Source organism: Brienomyrus brachyistius, chromosome 19 (assembly GCF_023856365.1).
Source record: "Brienomyrus brachyistius isolate T26 chromosome 19, BBRACH_0.4, whole genome shotgun sequence".
Taxonomy (NCBI): Eukaryota; Metazoa; Chordata; class Actinopteri; order Osteoglossiformes; family Mormyridae; genus Brienomyrus; species Brienomyrus brachyistius.
The window spans coordinates 7,111,199-7,133,699 of record NC_064551.1 but is presented as its reverse complement, the minus strand read 5'-3'; the positions used below and the strand labels follow the sequence as shown (position 1 = coordinate 7,133,699).

General features: G+C 39.4%; 2 protein-coding genes across 3 annotated transcripts in view; both read left to right on the top strand.

The window, feature by feature from the left end:
* Positions 1–5,369, top strand: part of LOC125714596 (uncharacterized) — a 272,791-nt gene extending 267,422 nt beyond the window's left edge. Inside the window, exon 66 of the mRNA XM_048985335.1 lies at positions 4,970–5,369. Within this exon, the coding sequence (XP_048841292.1) occupies positions 4,970–5,169 (200 nt within the window). The 3' untranslated portion in view covers positions 5,170–5,369. The remainder of the gene's footprint in view (positions 1–4,969) is intronic.
* Positions 5,370–8,109: 2,740 nt separating this feature from the next.
* LOC125714598 (uncharacterized) lies at positions 8,110–14,545 on the top strand. 2 transcript variants are annotated; one of them, XM_048985337.1, is made up of 7 exons: positions 8,110–9,044; positions 9,794–9,853; positions 10,594–10,726; positions 11,966–12,183; positions 12,290–13,366; positions 13,471–13,639; positions 14,150–14,545. In XM_048985337.1, exons 4-7 carry the CDS (start codon positions 11,973–11,975, stop codon positions 14,274–14,276), a joined length of 1,584 nt encoding a protein of 527 aa, XP_048841294.1. In that variant the 5' UTR covers positions 8,110–9,044; positions 9,794–9,853; positions 10,594–10,726; positions 11,966–11,972; the 3' UTR covers positions 14,277–14,545. The 2 variants fall into 2 exon arrangements, with proteins under 2 accessions (XP_048841294.1, XP_048841295.1); XM_048985338.1 differs by having other exon boundaries at positions 8,112–9,044; positions 12,001–12,183.
* Positions 14,546–22,501: the final 7,956 nt, after the last annotated feature.

Sequence of the window (22,501 nt, the reverse complement as noted above, 5' to 3'; positions counted from 1 at the left end):
ATTTGTCTATCTTGACTACAAGTGACCTGTACCTGACTGTAATGTGAATGCATCGGTCCTCCGAAACATCACGCATGCTCACATTTATACGGTTTTACACTGGTCAACTACGTCACCAACAACAAAAAACGTCATATCTGTGGGACGACTCATGGCATTAAAAATGGAGGCGTTAGTAGCTCACGCATGTATCGCACTTTGCTCTGGAGGACGACAAACAGTGAATCAGCTGTACATGAGCAGGTCGAAAAGGAGAAAAAAGTCAGGTGGCTAGATTTTTCTGTTTTCCCAGTTATTGCTGGAACTGCCGCACCAAGAGATGTGTGGGTACAAGCCTGCCGGCGCAGGCTGATGATGTCAACGCGTGCGTATAAGCAAAAAGCCACATGAATTGCGATCTGAGCGTTCACATTCAGGTCGCATGCCTGCAAATCGAATACGTATCCGATTTAGTACCACATATGAAAGTGACACAAATCCAATTTGAAAAGATCAGATTTGCGTGTCCACACAGCTCTGAAAAGATCAGATCTGTGTCACATTAAGGCAAAAAAATCCAATCTGAGTCACTTCATCATGGCAGTGTGACCGTAGCCTAAGTGACTCTAACAAGGGCCAAATTGTGATGGGCTAGACTGCGAGGCGTGAACACCATCCCTCTTCAAAAGCCCAGACCTCGGCCCAAAATGTCTGCCAGGTGTCTATATAACCCACACCATTCGTCATGCACCAGTCCGACAGCTAACGATGCAGCAACAATAATCTGCTGCATTCTTTTGTCGACACATCTAGCAGGGATGTGGCCGGAGCACATTGCTGATGCGGACGTCGTCTTCGCAAGGTTGCACACCTCTACAAAATTTGTCTTTGTGATCCCCGATTGTCTCAATCGGACATCATCATTGCCAACGAGGCTGTTAGGAGATATTTACTGTTAATCAGCACTTTCGAAATTTTCTGAGATGTCTGTTGCTCTGGCAGCAGGAAGACAACTAACTATCGTCTCTCGAGTCGCTACTCTCGCAATTCTTGAAACAGAATCTCCAGTTACTGCAGTGCTTTCAACTGGCGTCTCAGTGGGTGTTTCACTGAGTGGGGAGAACCTGTTGGAAGCGCGAATGGGCGAATGTTACTGGTGTGAGTAAGGTTTGGATTTACGACTCTGCCGCTGGGTTGTCACCCACTCGCCTTCCTGCGAAGACTCTGCTGCCGGGGCCGGGGGAAGCTGACTATCACGGACATATCCGGAGCCACTAACACTGAATACGTCCATCTAACAGATTACATCACATTCGCTAAAAACTCGGGAAAACCGAGTCGGATGCGTCCCATTTGCCGCAGAAGTAGCCATACCATGGACCCATATGAAAAAGCAAGATTTTTTGCTCAGCTGGACAACTTGATTATACTAGTTTTCATTTGTAAAATAGTAAAATCTAGTATAATTCTCAAAATTATGAAGCTTATCTCTGTATATGAGTTTGGAGCATAGCACCTGTGGTCAATGTAGTGAGAATACGGGTTTACAGGCCCGCAAGAGTCAACATAAATCTTAGGTTGATGTTAGACATGCAAAAAAAAATAACAGCTCTTTAAGTATTGGAGATTGTTGTTACATGGCATTTCATTTGGTTAGGTTAGCTTAAGATAGATATATTTACATTAGGTTAAGTTGGGTTAGATTAGGTTACTTAGGGCCGAGCCGGAAGAGTCTACCTTGACAGAGTGGCAGGCTTACAAATCTTTTGGCCAAAGTATTTTACTCAACAGAAGTATGGGGAGGGGTAAGGTACCTAGTATGGGAGATCAGAAATTTCTGATGTCTGTTATATTAGATCAGGGGTGGCCAATCTTATCCAGAAAGGGTAGCTGTGTATGTGGGTTTTTGCTGCTACTCCCTAATTAGGTGACTAATCAAAGGACTGAGTGGCTGAACAGTTCTTGCACCCTTTGCGGATAAGACTGCCCACCCCTGTATTAGTTAAATGCAGCCATGGATTAAAATGACACTGAGAAGTAATTTCCTCAGATACTTGACATACATTGTCATAGGCCACCTTTCACCTGCCATTTAACTTTCGCTTTCATTTATGCAGTAAAATCTGATAGCTTTTATACGCACTCGATCTGAATCAAAAAAGAAACATCATTTGCTCTTCTTTCACAATCATGAGCATTCCGGTAAGCAGTGCCCGTCATTAAATGAATATTCAAGAAATAATATTAGGTAGTTGTAACTTACGAAAAAAATTATTTTAAAAAATGGCAGCATTACGACGACTTAATCTGTAAAATCCCATCCTGACTGTATCGTTAGAAACTGACCAGTAATATCATAGAAACCCATGACCATTTACGATTTGTTCCAAAAATACTTCTGTTGTGTCGCAACAATTTGAAGGAGTATTTATTATAAAACATGAAATATAACTGGAACATTTCGAATGGTTTCATTTTCAATTTAGCAGAAGAATAGGCATACGCCTACACCGGATCTGTTTGAGGAAATCAAGAAGATTTCTGAAGACACTGTGAACACTCTGCGCGGTAAGTCGACACGATGGGCTCTGGACAGGCTGTATGTGCTTTTGCAGCATATTTAACGCAATAAAAAGGCCGAATCTACAAGCACACATATGCAAAACTGTTATTTCGCAACACAGGAAGTGGAATAGTATGGAGTCAGATTTATGGCACTATTTTGAGCGACTAGGTTTACACTTTGAGCAAACAAAAAATCTATTTCGTGCTCAAAAAACAAGTCTGTGTTCCCTGTTATTCTTCTGCATTCTTACCAGTTCTCTCTGCTCGTTCATGTTTGCCTGCGCTCTCAAAGTTGGCGCAGTGTTACTTCTGTGCCACAATTATTAGCTAATCCGAGACCCCAAGTAGCTAATTTATGATTCACTAGTCATCCCTCCAATCACGACACTTCTGTTCTATTGTTGAAGCGTCATGTGTTTATTTTCTGACAACAATGCAATTACTGTGAATGTGAACTCATATTAGACCAATTATCGAGTTACTTAGCCGACATTGTGAATTTGAATCACTGACTATATATTTCCCCATCAGAGAAACACCCTAATGAGGACGATCTTCTCAGGTTAACAAAGAAAGACCTCGAAAAACTCTTACCAGGTATACTCCAATTTAACAAACGAAGAAAAATCATGCGTCTCATTGATAGTTTTTCACAGGTAAAGTACACTATTTTATTGTGGCCTTAATTTTTTAACATTAATTTCCCTACAAAAACAGTTCAAACTAGAAAGGGGGCTGTCGGACAGCACATTCATTTGCTCTGCCCATCTAATAGTCCATACTCGTCCCACACTCACCAACCTGTACAATTTATAGTAGTACTGGATGGTTCACCTGGAAATGTAAAAGTTAGTACAGTACGTGGTGCCTGCGGTTCCCAAACACTGTGGCCTACTGAACAATTTGGTTCGCGACCAAAAATTTGCAGTGCGTGGGTTTACGCATGCTGTCCCTACACAAGCAGTGCCGATGCTCATATAGCGCGCATAGTTTATGTCAGTCTGGAGGTTTCAAAGTTATGTCCACCAGGGGGCAGTGTGAGAAAGAATCTTGGTCGGCTCCTTCATTTTCAGTCTGACTTGTCTGTATGAGGTCATGACATGAAATGATGTACATTCACTGGCTCCCAGAGTTGCACATTTTCTACCATCTCAGGCCGTGTGATATTTGCTGAATCACTAGTCTCTTCAGACTCAACTGCATCCCTTAGTTAAGATGTAGTTTTTGCATACATTGCATAAAAAGTTTGTAACTGACATTTAATGTGTTCATATTTTTCATTTGGTTTTGTGAATTTTGTTTTGATTAATTGAACATGTTTTTCCTGCTGTTAAGGCAGAAAGTGTGGGACACGAACCTCGTGCAGAAACTTCAGAGCAGTCTGTGTCTAAACTACAGTTGTCCTTAAAATTTAAGAAGCCAGGTAGGTTGTCCAGTGATGAGTCTGTTATTTTACAGTATCTTGTCTGCGGTAAACATGCTACAACATGGATGAACGGCACAAAGAAGGAATCAGTCTGTAGAATGTTTTCCTGAATGCTCCCTTTTCATCACACTTGCAACTCATATTTAATTTGTTTTACTTCTCCGGTTAAAGTCCATGTGCTGGTTGCTGGAGAAACTTTCGGTACCCATGACACATTTATGAAACAGCTCAAGCTCAAGCTCAAAGAGATCCCGACTCAGAAGGACTGCAGAGTCATCCTGCTCTTCTGTCCTGTTGTTTCTGGCATTGGGACAGACATGGAGGCAGCCATGGCCAGAGTTACAGGTGAGTCAGGAGTCAGTCTCTGCTGTATGTTGCCTTTGTACTGAAATCCAACCAAGACACAGCAAACAGGTATTATGCAGCCCATCTCTTCACAGAGGAAGCTGTCGTTTATTTAACAGAAGATGCCTATCAGAAGCTGTCCTGTTAACCCTTTGAACCCTAATCATGTTTGAGCGTTTTTCAATCCCTTTGATTTTAGGCTTATTACATTGTATGTACATTAGTCAGCCACACATGCTGTATGTTTTTGTGTTCAGGATATCCTGGGCTACTCAGATACGCCATAATTTGATGTATAAATGCCTTGACATCATCCTTTCTATGAGGAAAAACTACTTGAGCCTAATGAAGTTTCTCAAATTTTAGTCTCATCTAATATAAAAATCCAAAAACACAGCACAGCACGCAAATTACAAAAACAAAGGGAAAAAACCTTATGTCTCCCCCTTGTCCACTGCCTGCCGTACACCATGCCTGACACTGACATGACCACTTGTACTCTACAGGTTTATGATGAACCAACAGCCAATCCTAGGAAGGAAACCTCACAGCTTTTCTTTGTTCTCACCTCACTTAAGCTGCAAAAATACATGAGGGCAAGCAAGAGCATCTATCAGAGCCCACAGTAACCTGTTCGGTTTCTTCCTTCCACAGAAGACAAACCTGTCATCCTGGTGTTCATGCACCACTGTCACAGCCCCAATCACATGACCAACATCACAGTGCAACCATCCAGGGGCAACATACTGCAAGTCGTCCACTGTGCCTTCCATGAAACTAAAGGGCTGATGGAATGCCAGGAAAATGAGCAGGCGGTCAAAGCCGTGCGGTCAGCACTGCTGAGGTACAAGTGAAGATGCAGACCCTCTGCACGGGAAACTACTGTTAACACAAATACTGTGCACACACTCAAAATTTTAATCAGTTTAATCAACTGTCCTCAGAGTTTGTAATCAAACTATGTAATTATTCTGCTGTTGAGTTCAACTATGCAGAATGTTTCCGACTAAGAATCACCAACCAATATAAAAACACGACAAAGAACCAAACAAATTACAACAACAACAACAAATTTATTTTTATATAGCGCATTATCACAACATTACATTGTCTCAAAGCGCTTTACAGTATCCTCACCCAAAGCCCCCAGTGAGTAAGCCATAGGCGACAGTGGCAAGGAAAAACTCCCTAGAAGGAAGAAACCTTGAGAGGGACCAGACTCAAAGGGGAAGCCCATCCTCCAGGGGCCGGCAGGGATAGTCAAATAGAGAGAGGAGAGCAAGGAAGATAAGCCAATGCCGAAGCCGAGTCTTCTTACAAATTTTACAGATCAATAGTAACTATCAGGAGAATCTCTAATATCTTAACTGTATTGTATGTGACTGAAAAATCAAACAGAAAAACTTCATGACTAATTTGTTTTGAAAGTAACAAATTAGTTTTACTTTTATATATGGTATACGTTATACATACAGTCAAGTACAATTTACTTTATTGGTACACAAACCCAAATAGGTGAAACGCAAAAAACACACATCACTCATTACACCACAATATGGGGTCCAAACAATAAACAGTAAAAACAGTATTATCAGTAAAAAAATAATAAATAGATATATAAAATAAAATCCTAACAATATTAATAGCTTTAACTTAACTTATTCCTTAGTGTAATTGCTGCCGGAATAAAACTGTTTCTGTAACGTTTTGTCCTACACCTGGGAATTATGAACCTGCGACCAGAGGGAAGAAGCCGAAACTCAGTATGCAATGGATGTGAAATGTCAAGTAATACTGAACTGGTTATGTGCAGTATTTGTCTTATGTATAGAGTCTCCATGCTTGCCTGTGGTTCACCAATCAGCCTGCCAGACCGCATAATTATTTGAGTGAGTTTTTATTTTTCACTGAAAGGTTCCCAAACCAAGCCGCTAACCCAAACGACAAAACTAATTCAATAAAAGCCCAATAAAACAGGGTCTTGATGGATCTATCAATGTGGAAGCGACTCAGTTTCCTGACAGAACAGGCGCTGGTGCCCCTTTTTACATACAGCTTCACAGTTCAATCCAAACCTTTGGATTTGTGAGTCAATAATCGTTCCCAGGTATTTGTAGGATTGTACACAATCTAGAGTTTAACCTTTGATACCTTGTTTTGCAAATGGCTTTTTCCTGAAGTCAATGAGCATATCCTTTGTCTCAGACACGTTTAGCTGAAGGTGGGATACCTCACACCACTCGACAAAGTCGTCGATGACAGGACCATGACCAGTTTTACTATCTTGGAGCAGACTAACAATAACTGAGTCATCAGCATATTTAATAATGGTCCTGTTATCCCACCTGCTTTTACACATGTTTGTGCAGATGATATAAAGAAGAGGTGAGAGCACACAAGCCTGTGGAGAGCCAGTCGATGAGCAGACTATCAGAGAAACTGCAATTTACTTTCACTTTCTGTCCCCTACTACATGTAGTGCCCAAAATGTAGTATAAAGGAAAGATCTCAGTGTTGGTTGGACTCAGCCGTGGGATAGAGCACACATCGTCCGGCACTTTCTCGGGACTTACGTGTTGGTCTCCTAAAAAGGACTAAAAAGGGGCCCCCCAGTCTAAGAGTGAGTGTAGGTGATGATGGCACGCAACAAACAGTGTTGCAGTGTCAATGTGTTTATTCAATCAATTATCACAGTAACAATAATACCAGTTTGCACTTTCTATATATGCATGTTTCATAGTCACATATAAATATATATATACACACACACACATATATATATACACACATATATATACATACATATACACACACACACACAGATTATATATATATATATATATATATATATATATATATATATATATATACACACACACACACACACACACACACACACACACACACACACACATAATCTCTTGTATTTTCAGTTTTATTCTTGTTAATAACATAAGTATATGACTATAATTATTAGACATCACTTGTGATACGGGATTATTTTGCATTGCCTTTGAGCCAATATTTTGGTACTAATTTACTGATGCAAGGTTATTTTGTACTGTATTGCTTGTAATAAATAGTTTAGAAGCGAACCTAAGTGTGCCTATTTATTCCTTCGAGAGCTCTATATCTCCCTCACATCATCTTAAAACACCAGTGCCTTCCAAAATAGAGATATAAAAGTGACATAAGTAATGATGAAATGCTAAAAACATCCTGCACTCCATAGTGAGACTTATGCAACCTGCATGCGAGAAGCAGAAAATAAATAAATAGGTCACTTATCAACAAAGAAAGTTTTACTTAAGTCAACACGAAAGCAACAAGGCAATTGCAAAGAACAGAAAAACGAAATATAAATGTACGGTCACACTGCCTCTATTCAAAGACCCAAAAAGAACAAAAAACATTCTTAAAACAGAATCTCCAGTTACTGCAGTGCTTTCAACTGGCGTCTCAGTGGGTGTTTCACTGAGTGGGGAGAACCTGTTGGAAACGCGAATGGGCGAATGTTACTGGTGTGAGTAAGGTTTGGATGTACGATTATGCCGCTGGGGCGTCACCCACTCGTCTTGCTGCAAAGACTCAGCTGCCGAAGTGGGGGGAGACTGACTGACTATCAAGGACATATCCAGAGCCAATAACATTAACATGGAATCTATTAACATTTCACTCTCCTGAATCTCCCATAGGGTCCGGATACGTCCATCTAACCCTGCAATCTTCTCTGTCAGCCTAGCAACAATCTGATACTTCTCACACACTGTAAGAAATGGCAGTGAATTTGACATTAAAACCATGTAAAATCACTACAGAAAAGTATAGTAAACCCAAAAACACAATTTTCCTGCTTCAATCACAGCGGACTTTTGTAAACTATTAAATATAATATTTTTGTTATATGTACAACATTAATGTGTGATTATAATCAAATTTATTTGTTAAAACTACAAATACTGGGAACAAAAACAGTGAAATACTTTAATACTTATAACAAAACAATTTTGTTAATTTGACGTGTAAATATTGTAAAAATTATAGTTTTAGTCAGTTGTTTTTCAAAAATACAAGAATTATATGTAAGTCACTTTTCAAGTTTATACTGTAGGCATTTACTGGGCCTACTTTTAACATGATCATGAAATGATGCAAATTCAGGTATAAGACTAATAAAAATGTTTTCACAGAAGATGTGAACCTGAGAGGTTGCCTCTCTATTTATAGGCTATATAAAAATATACAATTATAATTGTTTACATTATGTGTTTTTTTTAATCATTCGGGCTATTTGCAGCCTATTGTTGAGTAACCTATAAGAAATTATCATTTAACGCCTAAGTAATGCTTCTGTTCAGTCATAATGCTTGTATTCTTTATGTTTCTTTTAATGACAATGTGATACTTAGACTAGACTACTGTTTTGGGTTATGTTAGCAATGTCTCATTATTACAGGCTAAACAAACTTACAATGCCACCTATAGGATTTCTATGGTGCCTCCTCTTCACAGAGCTGTAGGTCACTCTGCTGCACTGAGTGCGCCTAATTTTGAATGTGCATCTGATGCTCGTCTCTGATTGGATAATGACGTGAGGGCGGGAGCACGCACCATTTGCAGAGTGGAGAAGGAGAAGACAGAAAACGTCGAAGTCTTTAGGACAAATTACAAACATACGATTTGAATTTTCTTTTGATGATCTGTGTTTGTTCATCAGAAAGTTTGCACGGTAAGTTTAATATTTTGGCGACTTTTTTTCGAGAAAAAAACATCACAAGCACCAGTTGATACTCAGACCAATGCTTGATAACTTAGCGCTAGCATGCTAGTTCAGCGAAAAAGCACGGGCAAACTTTTGAAATACTAAAAATGATCACCTGCGTCTTTTGTAAAAAGATATTGGTCACATTAAGAGGCTATGTACTACATTGCAGAGTGCATAGGAATGAGCCTTGTTGTCTTTTTAAATGTGTTGGCGCCAGTTGCAGTCAAACATTCACCACTTACTCTGCTTTCAAGGGGCATTTTTATCGTGTGCACAATGCACCTGCACTTCAAGCTGCTCCTAAAGCTCTTGTTGCAGATTTAAAATGTGCTGTTTCATTATGTGCCCGCCATTTTCAAACAGTGAAAGAGCTAGTGTCCCACTTAAATGATCATATTGCAGAGGGCAGGTCTGTGTCATGTCCAGTAAGTGGTTGTAAGCATGTGTTTACAAAAAAGTCATCATTTACTTCTCACATGTGTAGGAAGCATAAAGCATGTTCCCCAGATGGTATTGATGACATGTACAAGAAATCTCGCCCTCAGTCCCTAAATGACGGTACAGAATATTCAGAAAACACACATGAAGCCATGCCATCTGCTAGTTCAGCCAGTGATATGCCAGAAAATGATAGTCAGTCTTTTCTCAGAAACATGTGTCTCTTTTACCTTAAACTGCAAGGACAGCTGCTAATTCCTGCCTCTACCATACAGAGTATTGCTGAGGAAATGCAGAATGTGCACGAATTGGGTCAAGCCTACACAATAAATAAGGTAAGTTGTTTACTAAAAAATGAAATGAGCCTATCAGATGAAGCTGTCACTAAAATCTGTGACTGCATTAAAGAGTCAGATTTGTTCTCTGCTTGCCATCAAGGACAATTAGGAACAACACACACCAGAAATCAAACATTCAAAAAAATGTTTAAATACACAGAACCCAAGAAAGTGCCATTGGGAATGGATGAAAACATGATAGAAAAATTTGCTTACTACATACCAATGGGAGAAACTCTGAAGAGCTTTTTAGAGTCACAGTTATGGAAGAATACACTGTCACAACAGTTTGGGGGTCCTGATGTAGAGATTTTTAAGGATTTATATGATGGAAAAAATTTCAAATGTCACCAGTTCTTTAATGAAAACCCTGAAAGCCTCAAACTGATTTTGTTCCAAGATTCATTTGAGGTAGTGAATCCCCTGGGTTCTGCTAAAAAGATGCACAAACTTCTTGCAGTCTATCTGTCATTAGCAAATTTACCCATTCATTTGCGTTCAAATACAGATAATATGTTTTTAGTCTTGTTGTGTGTTGAGAATGACTTCAAGCGTTTTGGAATAACCAAAGTTTTTTCAGAGTTGTTGGAAGATCTGAAATCTTTGGAAACAGATGGATTAGATGTAGATGGAGAAACAGTAAAAGGGGGTCTTTACTGTATTGCTGGGGACAACTTGGGTTCTCATTGCATAGGAGGGTTTACAGAAAACTTCAGCTGCTCTCAATATTTCTGCAGGTACTGTGAAGTAACACGAAGTGAGTTTTATGCTGATCCGAATGCCTGTGGTCCTCCACGCACTCCGGAAACGTATGACGCAGCTGTTGCTGATCTCCAGGCTGAAACTATCCAAGACGTTAGAGGAATAAAGGTAAACTCCATCTTCAATACCCTTCAGTCTTTTCACGTATCCCAGCCTGGTCTCCCACCTTGTCTAGGTCATGACCTCTTTGAAGGAGTTGTGTCATATGATCTAGCACTGTACCTGAAGAACATTATAAAAAATAAAAAATGGTTCACATACTCCCTTTTAAACAGGCGCATTAAACAGTTTAAATATAAAGGATCCGAAGCACTTACAAAGCCATGTACTGTCAAACCTGACGGATCCAAATTATCAGGGCAAGCCGTTCAAAACTGGAACCTTTTGAGATTGCTGCCAGTTTTGATTGGTGACAAAGTGAAAAACCATGAGGATGAAGTATGGCAGTTAGCTCTCCAGTTAAAAGACATTGTGGATCTTATTTGTGCTCAGAGCATTTCCTTGTCCTAGATAGCATTTGCTGACATTTTGATCCAAGAGTATTTGGAGATGAGAAAGATGTTGTTTCCTGAAATTCAACTAAAACCCAAGCACCACTATTTGCGCCATTATTCAGCACTGTTGTTGAAATTTGGTCCATTGATGAGGTTATGGACGCTTAGGTTTGAATGTAAACACAGTTATTTTAAAAGATGTGCCAGACACTTGAAAAGCTTCAAAAATATTTGTCAAACTTTGTCAACACGTCATCAGATGTATCAGGCTTATCTTTTAGCTGGGCAAGAATGCCGTGAACTGCTGCAAGTGAAGGAGAGCTGTGTGTTTTATCCCAACCTCTACAGTGACACTATTCAGCATGCAGTCAGGGAGTTAGCTTTTTCAGAAAGCAATACCACAGTTACCACAGACATTCACTACAAGGGTACTGCATATAAAAAGGGACAGTTTCTTGTGTACAGAAATGACGAGTGTATGGAGTTTGGTGAACTTCTACTCATCTTGATTCAAAATGACACATCTGTGTATGTTCTGATGGATATCCACAAAGGCATCTTCCTCTTAGAATACCATCTGTATTCTGTGACACAGGACAGTCTTGGGTTACAGTGTATTAACATTAATGACCTGCCTGACTTCTATCCTTTGGTATCATACATTCTTGAAGGACACCGAGTCATTCCACTAAAGCACAGTATTGTGGCAAAATAACGTCCAATTAATAGCTCACTTCTCACTGTAAATAGTTTAACATTAATATAAGTGTTACCTGATCCATACCCTGCTCCATTAAGTGTATGAACTCTATGTGATTTTCTAATTTGTTTGGTGGTGGCATTTCTTCTTCAGTGCAAATATGAGTGACTCAGGGCGAACCTTCCTAGATGTCGCCATTACGGAAGTCCTACCAGAACTTCAAGCAGTGAACAAAAACATCCTGGAAGAGCACTTGCAGTCCATCGGAGTTGAGACAAGTGATGATCTACGCTTCGTAACGGAGGCAGATTTGATGACAGCATTAAGACCTGTACAAGCGAGAAAGCTTCTTTCTGCTTGGAAACAGAAATGTAAGTAAAAACAACAGACAACTATTCAAAATCAAAAGTAGAGATGGTCATGGACAGACATACAGTGTGAATCATAATTGTATTTTTTTTTTTTGCAATTTAAAAGACCAAACTCCAGAGAACAGCTCGCTATCATCTGTGGAAGCCTCACCCACCCAGTCGCTGTCATTGCTCTCTGTTTCACCCCAAAGTCTATCATCAACCTCTTCCAGCAGCCCAGGACGTGACATACATTGGGATGACAACTTCGAAATTCCATGGAGTAAACTTCCTGCAGAAGTTATGCATTTTCTTGAGAGGGGGAAAAGGCCTCGGCCAAAACTGAGGAGGCAAATGGTCCGGATTGTTGTGACTGAGATGATGGAAAAATGCCCTCATGTAGGTAGAAAACATTCAATTGACGTTGCAAAAAAAATGGTAGCAAAATATCCCAATTCTCTGCAAGATGTCATAGAGGGTGATATTGTTGGTGCAGGCTACCTTTCCCTTGTCAAACAGTTGCAGAACAGAATTGAAAATGTAAGGCGCACTTCAACACCCAAAATAAGAAAAAGAAAACATCAGACTGACTCAGACCACACAGACGAGATCCCATTAGAAGAAAGAGCAGCAATGCAGGATACATATGGGTGCCTTAAATGGAATGTAGAATTTCTGCCTCTTGAAGAAACTCCAGAGAGCCAACAGCAAAAGATGGAGAAACTCAAGGTGATGTTCCAACAAGCTGACGCCAATCCAGAAGAGGTAAAAAGTCTAATGAAGTCCACTTATTACACACAGCGTCAACATGTCAATCAGGGGAAAAGTATCAAATGCCTTAGAGAGGAGTGGCCATTTTGGTTTGATGAACTTGGCATGTCGGTCCACTTCAAGGAACTTACTGGGATTGACCTCAAAGAGACATTCACACGAAATTTGGACTTGAAGGGGAAAAGGCTTCTGGAGTACATGACCACAGTTGCTGTCAGCAAAAGCAAGACGTTCCTTCAGACTTATGCAAGGCTTCAGAGGATACGGGGACCGCAGAGTGGCTGCTCAGATGATGTGAAAGAGATGGTCCTGCTTCTGCTCAGCTACTTTGATGAGAAGGAGGAGTACATGCTTTTCCATGTTGAAGATACATGTCTGGCAGATGAGGTACAACTGGAGCAAGTGCCTCTGACACCCACTATTATTGTGTGTGGTAAGTCTGTTTCATAGCTCTCTTTTTTTTTTATTGCACTTTTTATAGAATGTCATGTGACTGCTGTGCTTATTAATATAACCTGTTAAATTATTTGTTCACAGGACAGTCCTGCTATTCCTCAAGAAGATACATGCTGAGTATTGATCGGAACCTCGTCAGCACAAACATATCCTCCTTCGTTTCTGCACTGTGCCTCATGTTCGGGAGCTACTACAATTTTAACATCCATTATCCATCTGAGCTGGCTTCCACTCTGGAGTTTCTTCAGAGGTGAGCAAATAAGGCTTCTTATTTCTGGACTGATAACTGAGACTCTGGAATCTGGCTCTGATGTGGTTGGAGTTCAGGTCTGGCACTGAGTCTCGGTTCGGTTTGGACCCAGATTCAGAGTGTTTTTTTTTTTTTTTTTTTTTTTTTTTATAAAATAAGTCTGAATCCGGGTCCAAGCCTGGCCGAGACTCAGGGCTAGACCAAGGGTCAGCTGACGTCTGACTACCTATAACCTTTTGCTTTGGATTTTAAAATGCAAAAGTGTGATTTATCACTGCAAAAGATACTCGTGAAGGGTGCCAATACTTTTGACCATGCATTGTTCACTTCCCCACAGCATTTTGGTTATATTTTGTCTTGAACGTGGTGAAACCAATTGTTGTTTGTAGTTTGGCCATGACTGTGTATATATACACGTATATACTTAATTTTTATTTACTTACTTTGTACTTGTATTTTAACTGATCAATTACAAAACGCTTAATATACTTTTATGTTTTTATTCTACAGGTGTTTCTTCTGCATGAACCCAGAAAAAGGAACCAAAGTAGAGAACAAAAACTCGAAGCATCATCTCAGTGTGAACCCTCGAGTCCTCACCCTGATTCAGGATCTCGCCGACCACGAGTGGCGCTAAGCCTAAGTATTGACTCTCTGTGGACTGTTAGGTTTAAGTACACATTGTGGATTTAACAAAGTAAAACTTTTTCTGGTCGAATGCATGAAGCCAGTTCATGAATGATTCATGAAGATGTTCTTGCTTTGAAGGAATGTTCCAGTTTTGTTTGTTTTTTTAACCATGCTGCTACTGCAGTGTTTCTAGACCACCTGTATAGGTTTGTTTCACCACAGGTGGTTTTCCTGATGTGTTTTTTGACCAAGGCCATGGTTGTGGTGACCGCAGGGTGCGTGGCACAATGTAATTTTTGTTTTAAAATCTTAACTATTTAACTTTTCCTGGTAGAGTGTCTAGCAAATGCTTTTTTCATGAACATGGTTCTTGCTTGCAGGAATGTTCAACAGCTTTATAGCTTTTGATTCAATTGTGTAGTTGATGTGCGCCTTGCATATTATGTTAGTTGGAAAAATGCATCCAACTGTTGTCATTTGCTTTATTGGCTGCAAAATAAATTTCCCAAAAGTGATATTTCTCTCGTCTTTTCTCAAGATGCATTTTTGCATGTTTAGCTATAGGAATAGCAGTAATTAGTTTGTTAATTAGGTTTATGACTAAAATTTTACATTAAAACATAAAATACAGCATGTATGTATGTATAATATACAGAGCAACTCCATTTAATATGCACAGTTTTGACGTTGTTCTACCAGTTTAAATTAGTTTTTTGTTTGATATTTCCCTGTTAATTTTACAATTTATGAATCCACAATAAGCAATTATTACATGTAAAAGATACAGGAAATAGTCTATTTATATATAACATCATTGTGTGATATTAACTTCTTTTTTTTGTAGATTTAACAGTTTTTGTGTCATTTACTGTAAATCAATTTACATATTGCATCTGTAAAGCGATCTATTGTGCTGCTGTATTTTTTACAGGACGTTCCTGGTAACCCCAGCTGCCAGCGTTTTCCTGTAAAAACAGCACTTTTTTTTTTACAGTGCAGATAAACATACCGATAACGACGGGAGAAGAATAAGCAAACATACTGCTGTATAAACACGGAACAGGAGCTATGGCGATTTACTCACGTGGAGGCGGGAAAACTCCGGGCTCTGCAGGTGTTTTTATATAAATCAATTAAGTCCCCATTTGTGAGCGAAAGCTGCAACGTGGGCAAACAGAGCACTTAAGTCAAGGAGAATTAACACAGAGACATTCCCAGCATATTCATTCATTCATTAAAATGTCATTTGTAACCCTGAAGACTGCTCTTTCTGTAATGTGTTTTTCTCTCAAATTAAACTGAAATTTCTCCAACATGTTATGCATGTAATTTGACCACAAGGTGGTGTTTATTGCACTTGTACCATTCACCCTAACAAAACACACTCACGTACGCAGAGGAAGCATTATACCGACTATACTTTGGTGTGTAGTTTACATCAATCTGGAGGATTAAAGGTCATGTCCACTAGGGGGCAGTGCGAGAAAACCATCTTGGTCGGCTCCTTCGTTTCAGGTCTCACTTGTTTTGTATGAGGTTGTGGCATGAAGTATTGTACAATCGCTGTATCCGCATCAAGTAGCTAATTCTGTAATACTGCTGCAGCATTCTCTATGTTCTGCCCACTGCTCCACATCATATTGGCACTTAGCTGTGTCACATATCACTTTACTACTACATGCTGAATGTTGCATTATATCTTGTTAGGTATCTCGTAGCAGTTAGTGTTTTGTTATTAGGCTTTTCCGCAATAAGTATTATAGTATTCATTAATACAAAAAAAATTACAAATAAATCAGTTTCTCACAAACATGTCTATGAGTGATTTAAACAGCAAGGATGAATATGATTAGGATTGGTGCATGCGGAGCTGTTGCATAAGTAGCATTTATCTGGCATCTATGTCAGTGCTGAGTGTTTCCTACCGTAATTTTAATTCTTATAGCAATTGATAAAATATTTGGGTAAACGCAGGTTTTGGTTAGGTTAGCTTAAAATAGATGTATTTACCTTAGGTTAAGTTGGGTTAGACTAGCTTACTTAGGGCCGTGCTGGAAGAGTCTACCTTGACACGGTGGCAGGCTTACAAATATTTTGGCCAAAGTATTTTACTCAACAGAAGTATGGGGAGGGGTAATGTACCTAGTATGGGGTCCAGAAATTTCTGATGTCTGTTATATTAGATCAGGGGTGGCCAATCTTATCCAGAAAGGGTAGCTGTGAATGCGGGTTTTTGCTGCTACTCCCTAATTAGATTACTAATCAAAGGACTGAGTGGCTGAACAGTTCTTGCACCCTTTGCGGATAAGACTGCCCACCCCTGTATTTGTTAAATGCAACCATAGACTAAAATGACACTGGGGAGAAGTAATTTCGTCAGATACTTGACATACATTGTCATAGGCCACCTTTCACCCGCCATTTAACTTTCGCTTTCATTTATGCAGTAAAATCGGATAGCTTTTATACGCACTCGATCTGAATAAAAAAAGAAACATCATTTGCTCTTCTTTCACAGTCATGAGCAATCCGGTAAGCATTGCCCGTCATTAAGTGAATATTCAAGAAATAGTACTAGGTAGCTGTAAGTTAAGAAAAAAATGACGATTTAAAAGAATGGCAGCGTTAAGCTACCGTAAATTCAGCAGTTGTAGGTTTTTTTGTAAATCACACAAAACACAAGGTTTACTAGTAATACTAAACAGTATATTAATTCGAAATTTCGAGATACTACGTCGTTAGTTTGACTTAAATTATAAATATTTTTAGCACGCTGGCGGAAACGGGATTCCATAATAGTGTGATTTGCATTACAGCGACTTAATCTGTAAACTCCCATCCTAACTGTATAGTCATCGTTAGAAACTGACCTGTAATATCATAGAAACCTACAACCAAAAAATCAAAAGTGTTCTAAAAACACTTCTGTTGTGTCACGACAATTTGAAGGAGTATTTACTATAAAACGTTAAATATAACCGTGGAACGTTTTGAATGGTTTCATTTTCAATTTAACAGCAGAATAGAGATATGGCGTGTCGGATTGAGAAAATAAAGAAGATTTCTAAAAAGGCTGCGAACATACTGCGAGGTAAGTCGACACGATGGGTTCTGGACAGGTTGTATATGCTGTTGCAGTATATTTAACACAATAATAAGGCCGGATCTACAAGGACGTACACATACACAACGCTGTTCTTTCGCAACTCAGGAAGTGGAATAAGATGGAATCATTTGTTACACTATTATGAGTGATCAATTTTACAATTTGAGCAAACAAAAATCTATTTCGTGCTCAAAAAAAACAAAACCCAGTGTTTCCTGTTATGCTTTTTTTCACGTTCATTTTGTCGTTCTGCGCACGTTCATGTTTGCCTGCACTCTCAAAGTTGGCGCAGCGTTACTTTTGTTCCACAATTATTAGCTAATCCGAGAGCCCAAGTAGCTAATTTATGAATCACTAGTCATCCCTCCAATCACGACACTTCTGTTCTATTGTTCGTCATACTGTGTATTTCTGACAACAATGTGATCACTGTCAATGTGAACTCATATTAGACCAATTGTCGAGTGAGTTAGCCTACATTGTAACTTTGAATCACTGACTATATTTTCCCCTTCAGAGAAATGCCCTAATGAGGAGGAGCTTTTCGGGTTAACAGAGGAAGACCTTAAAAAGTTCTATCCAGATAATGGTAAAAACCGTGATGAAAAACGAAAAAAAATCATGCGTCTCATCGAGAAGTTTAAACAGGTAAAGTACACTAATTTATTGTGGTTTTAATTTTTTAACAGTCATTTTCCTACAAAACAGTTCAAACTAGAAAGGGTGCTGTCGGACAGCGCATTAATTTGCTCTGCCCATCTAATAGTCCATAATGGTCCCACATTCACCAACCTGTACAATTGCTAGTAGTACTGGATGGTTCACCTGAACCATCCATGAATGAAAAAGTTAGTAAATGTGTGTTTACCTGAATGTTATGAGTCCTTCTTGTAATATGTATGTCAGAATCTACATTTATTAATTTATTGCACATTCCAGTCAGGCTATATATATTGTCATATGACAATTTATGGAATCTTTCCCCACCAATTAGGTGGTTACTTGTATTCCTTTGTGTATGATTTATATAATATCAGTGTCTGAAATTATCATTTATATTGCTTATTTTAAAATATTTATATTCTGTTTCTCTTTTGCACTATGACTAACATTTTACGTGACATAACAGTAAGAACTCTCAAAGCACTTATGTAAGTCGCTCTGGCTAAGGGCGTCTGCCAAATCCTGTAAATGTAAATGTAACTGTGACAGGTAACTAATGGTACAAACAGAGCCCTGAAGGGCATTTCGTGATTTAGTTGAACGTGTCCACGAAATACATAATCAAGGTCACAATGCCGCAGTATGAAAATACAAAAGAAATTGCATCCCAAATTGGCTCAAAACGGGACACAGCACTTCATTTTCAATAGGAGTCAATGCCGCAATATATGGGACTGCAACCTGTAATCCACACAATTCCCGAAAAACTTAATTCCACAACCGCATTGACATGTTAATTTAGCATAATAATTAAAAAAAAGAAAAACGTAACAAAAATGAATGTTCTTATTTACAGTACATGGGATTAGCTACAATCAACAAAAACAGTATTTGCAAAGTAGGCCTATTTTTCACTCTTGACTCCTTCACTCAGTGGTTCTCGATGTTTTATTTATCCATGTATCCCCCAGTGTCCAGGAAACCATGTTTGGCTCCCCTACGAAGTTTATGATATTGCTTCTCTTATATGCATTCTGAAATGATGCCAAAAATGCCAGTGTTTATTAATATAAACATTTTCATTTGGTCAAACTGCCAAACAATATCATTTCTTTTGATCATGACTCAAAGTTTCATTACTCCAACACTTTTTTTTCTCAGTTTATGACATTGCTCTCAACTGAAGATGAATGCTTATGAGCAAAAAACTAAATCTAAATCCTATTTGGCAAATTCCTGTGAGGTCAGACTTAGACCACAGCCTGTTGCCACAACCCTGCGCCCAGTCTCTGTCACCTTAATACTAACATCTGTGCCTTAAGTTTGGTTTCTACTAATTGCTGGTCCTACTTAACTGATTTAGCTGGTTTGACTTGTGTTAGTACCTCTGCTTTGTCCCAAGTGCGTTTATCTCCTCCTGTGTGGTTCTGGGTCCCTTTATTGTCTTTGTGGGGAAATTCTTTTTACACCTCCCTCAAGCTGTCTGTGAGCCGCTTATTGGGGCACCCAGGGAGCTGTGGGTTAAGGGCCTTGCTCAAGCACCACAGACGTGCTGAGGCTGGGCTTGAACCAGCAACTTTCCAGCACACAGACTTAGTCCACTGAGCCACACACTGCCCCCAGTTAATTGTCCTAATTGTGTTTATCTTCTCCTGTGTGATTCCATGTGCCTGATCTTCCTGATCCCGACCCCGTAGTTAGTGTGTGTCTAGCTTTTCCTTTGTCTGCATGTGTGCCCGCCTTCCCATGCATCCTCTGTACTGACCTTTTGGCTTTTCGACCCCTGCTAATGCTTTTGACTATGTTCAGTATATATACACACACACACACACAAAAAAAAATCAGATTTATCAAACCTGGTGTACGCACACTTTCCATAGGAAATGTCGGAACTATCTTATAGGTCCTAATGGTGTCACGTTTGCAAACGACTGACTCAGATAGGCCACTGAACAAGAGAGCCGTACCTAGGTCGCAAATGAAATACACCATATACTGGTGTAGTATATAGATCTAAAATAATTTTAAGCAAGGTTTTTTAGCATTTGGACAAGTTAGCTGACTGTGATCAGCTGTTAGGTTTGCGTTTTTAAGAAACATGAGTGGCTAATGTACATATTGAGAGATGGCTGGTTTATACTCCACATGTGTAATATGTTGGTTTGCTTGTGTCCCTACACAAGCAGTGCTGCTGCTCATACTTGTGCACATAGTTTATGTCAATCTGGAGGATTCAAAGTTATGTCCACCAGGGGGCAGTGTGAGAAATCATCTTGGTCGGCCCCTTCGTTTTCAGTCTGACTTGTCTGTATGAGGTCATGACATGAAATGATGTACATTCACTGGCTCCCAGAGTTGCACATTTTCTACCATCTCAGGCCATGTGATATTTGCTGAATCACTAGTCTCTACAGACTCAACTGCATCACCAGAGTTAAGATGTAGTTTTTGCATACATTGCATACAAACTTTGTAATTGACATTTAATGTGTTCATATTTTTCATTTGGTTTTGTGAATTTTGTTTTGATTAACTGAACATGTTTTCCCTGCTGTTAAGGCAAAAAGTGTGGGAGACGAACCTCGTACAGAAACTTCAGAGCAGTCTGTGTCTGAACTACAGTTGCCCTCAAAATTTAAGAAGCCAGGTAGGTTGTCCAGTGTTTTTGATGTTTGACATCTATCATTTGAAATGATTCACTTTTGGCCAGACTCAAAGGCAGTATTGTGTTCCTGTGTTTTCCAGTTTAATTCTAAATTCAACCTTCATGCCATATCCCTTCTCTGATGATGAGTCTGTGTTATTTTACAGTATCTTGTCTGCGGTAAACATGCTACAACATGGATGAACGACACACAGAAGGAATCAGTCTGTAGAATGTTTTCCTGAATGCTCCCTTTTCATCACACTTGTAACTCATATTTAATTTGTTTTACTTCTCCAGTTAAAGTCCATGTGCTGGTTGCTGGAGAAACTTTCGGTACCCATGAAACATTTATGAAAAAGCTCAAGTTCAGAAAGGTCCAGACTCAAATGGAGTGCAAAGTCATCCTGCTCTTCTGTCCTGTTGCTTCTCGGATTGGCACAGACATGGAAACAGCCATGGCCAGAGTTACAGGTGAGTCAGGAGTCAGTCTCTCACTGCTGTATGACAGCTAGGCTCTGAACTGTAGGAAAAGCTGCAACAGACATACATTACATAGTGCATCTCTTCACAGAGGAAGTTAATTACCAGCTTCTAAAAGCTGCCTATTGGATGTTGTCCTATAAAAGCAAACACAGCTCAACACTCCAGCTTCAATTTTTAAATGAACCTAGTGGTCTCTTGAGCCCGACACATTTCAAGATTATTGGCTAAAACATTTTCTTTTTACTGGATGGTAATCCTGCACATAATAGACACCAATAGAAACAATTAAGTTACTTTCAATTTTACATTTAACTGCAGCCCTAGTCTATGCAATTAGTTTTACTGTGGTAGTGACTAACAAGTATATTGAGTGTCCTGTAATTAATTGTGCCACTGCAACACTGCATATACAGTATTTAACAATGTTTAATCTGAATCATTATTAGATTGGACTCTGTGTGTAATGAATTTCCGTACTTACAGTGCCTTTACCTTTATAACTTTTCCATCCATATTTCCATGCCCACTTGCCCAGTACAGGGTCATGCTGAGCCTAGAGTCTGTCAAGGAAGCACAGCTAAAGCAGAGGACATCTAGGATTGGATGCCGGCATTCGCTTCCTTCTTTATATGTGCGATAAACCATAGGAGAAGCAACAGCATCTATCAGTGCCCACAGTAACCTGTTTGATTTCTCTCTTCCACAGAAGACAAACCTGTCATCCTGGTGTTCATGCACCACTGTCACAGCCCCAGTCAGATGATCAACATCACAGTGCAACCGTGTAGGAGCAACATAGTGAAAACAGTTCATTGTGCTTTTCTCGAAACTAATGGGCTGCTGCGGTGCGAAGAAAACAAGCAGGCAATTGAAGCAGTGCGTTCAAAGCTGAAGGAATACAAAAAGGAAACGAAATGAAGAAAGACATCCCACAGGAACGCATGGAGTAACATGACGATATAGTTTGCATGTGATTTTAACCAGTTTTGCTTATGTATATTGTATCTATTACATCCTCTATATATTACATATATTAAGTTTGTTCTTTATCATAGCATGGCAGATTGCTCACTTATTTGAATTGTTAGCTTACTTATTAATAATTATCGGCTGCAGACATCGCAGATAATTTTAAAAAGCCTGTTCTTGGGGACTAGTGTTGCTGGTTTGGGTAGAAGTGGATATCACAACATAGAGACCGTGCCACACTACAGAGGTCTGCCATGTTAGCACGTGTAGTATGTGGAAAAAATGTGAAAAGGGGGCCCTGTTGAAATCTTTATAGTCACTTTAAGACTGCAGGGCTGGGTGCTTGATTTTATACACGTGGCAA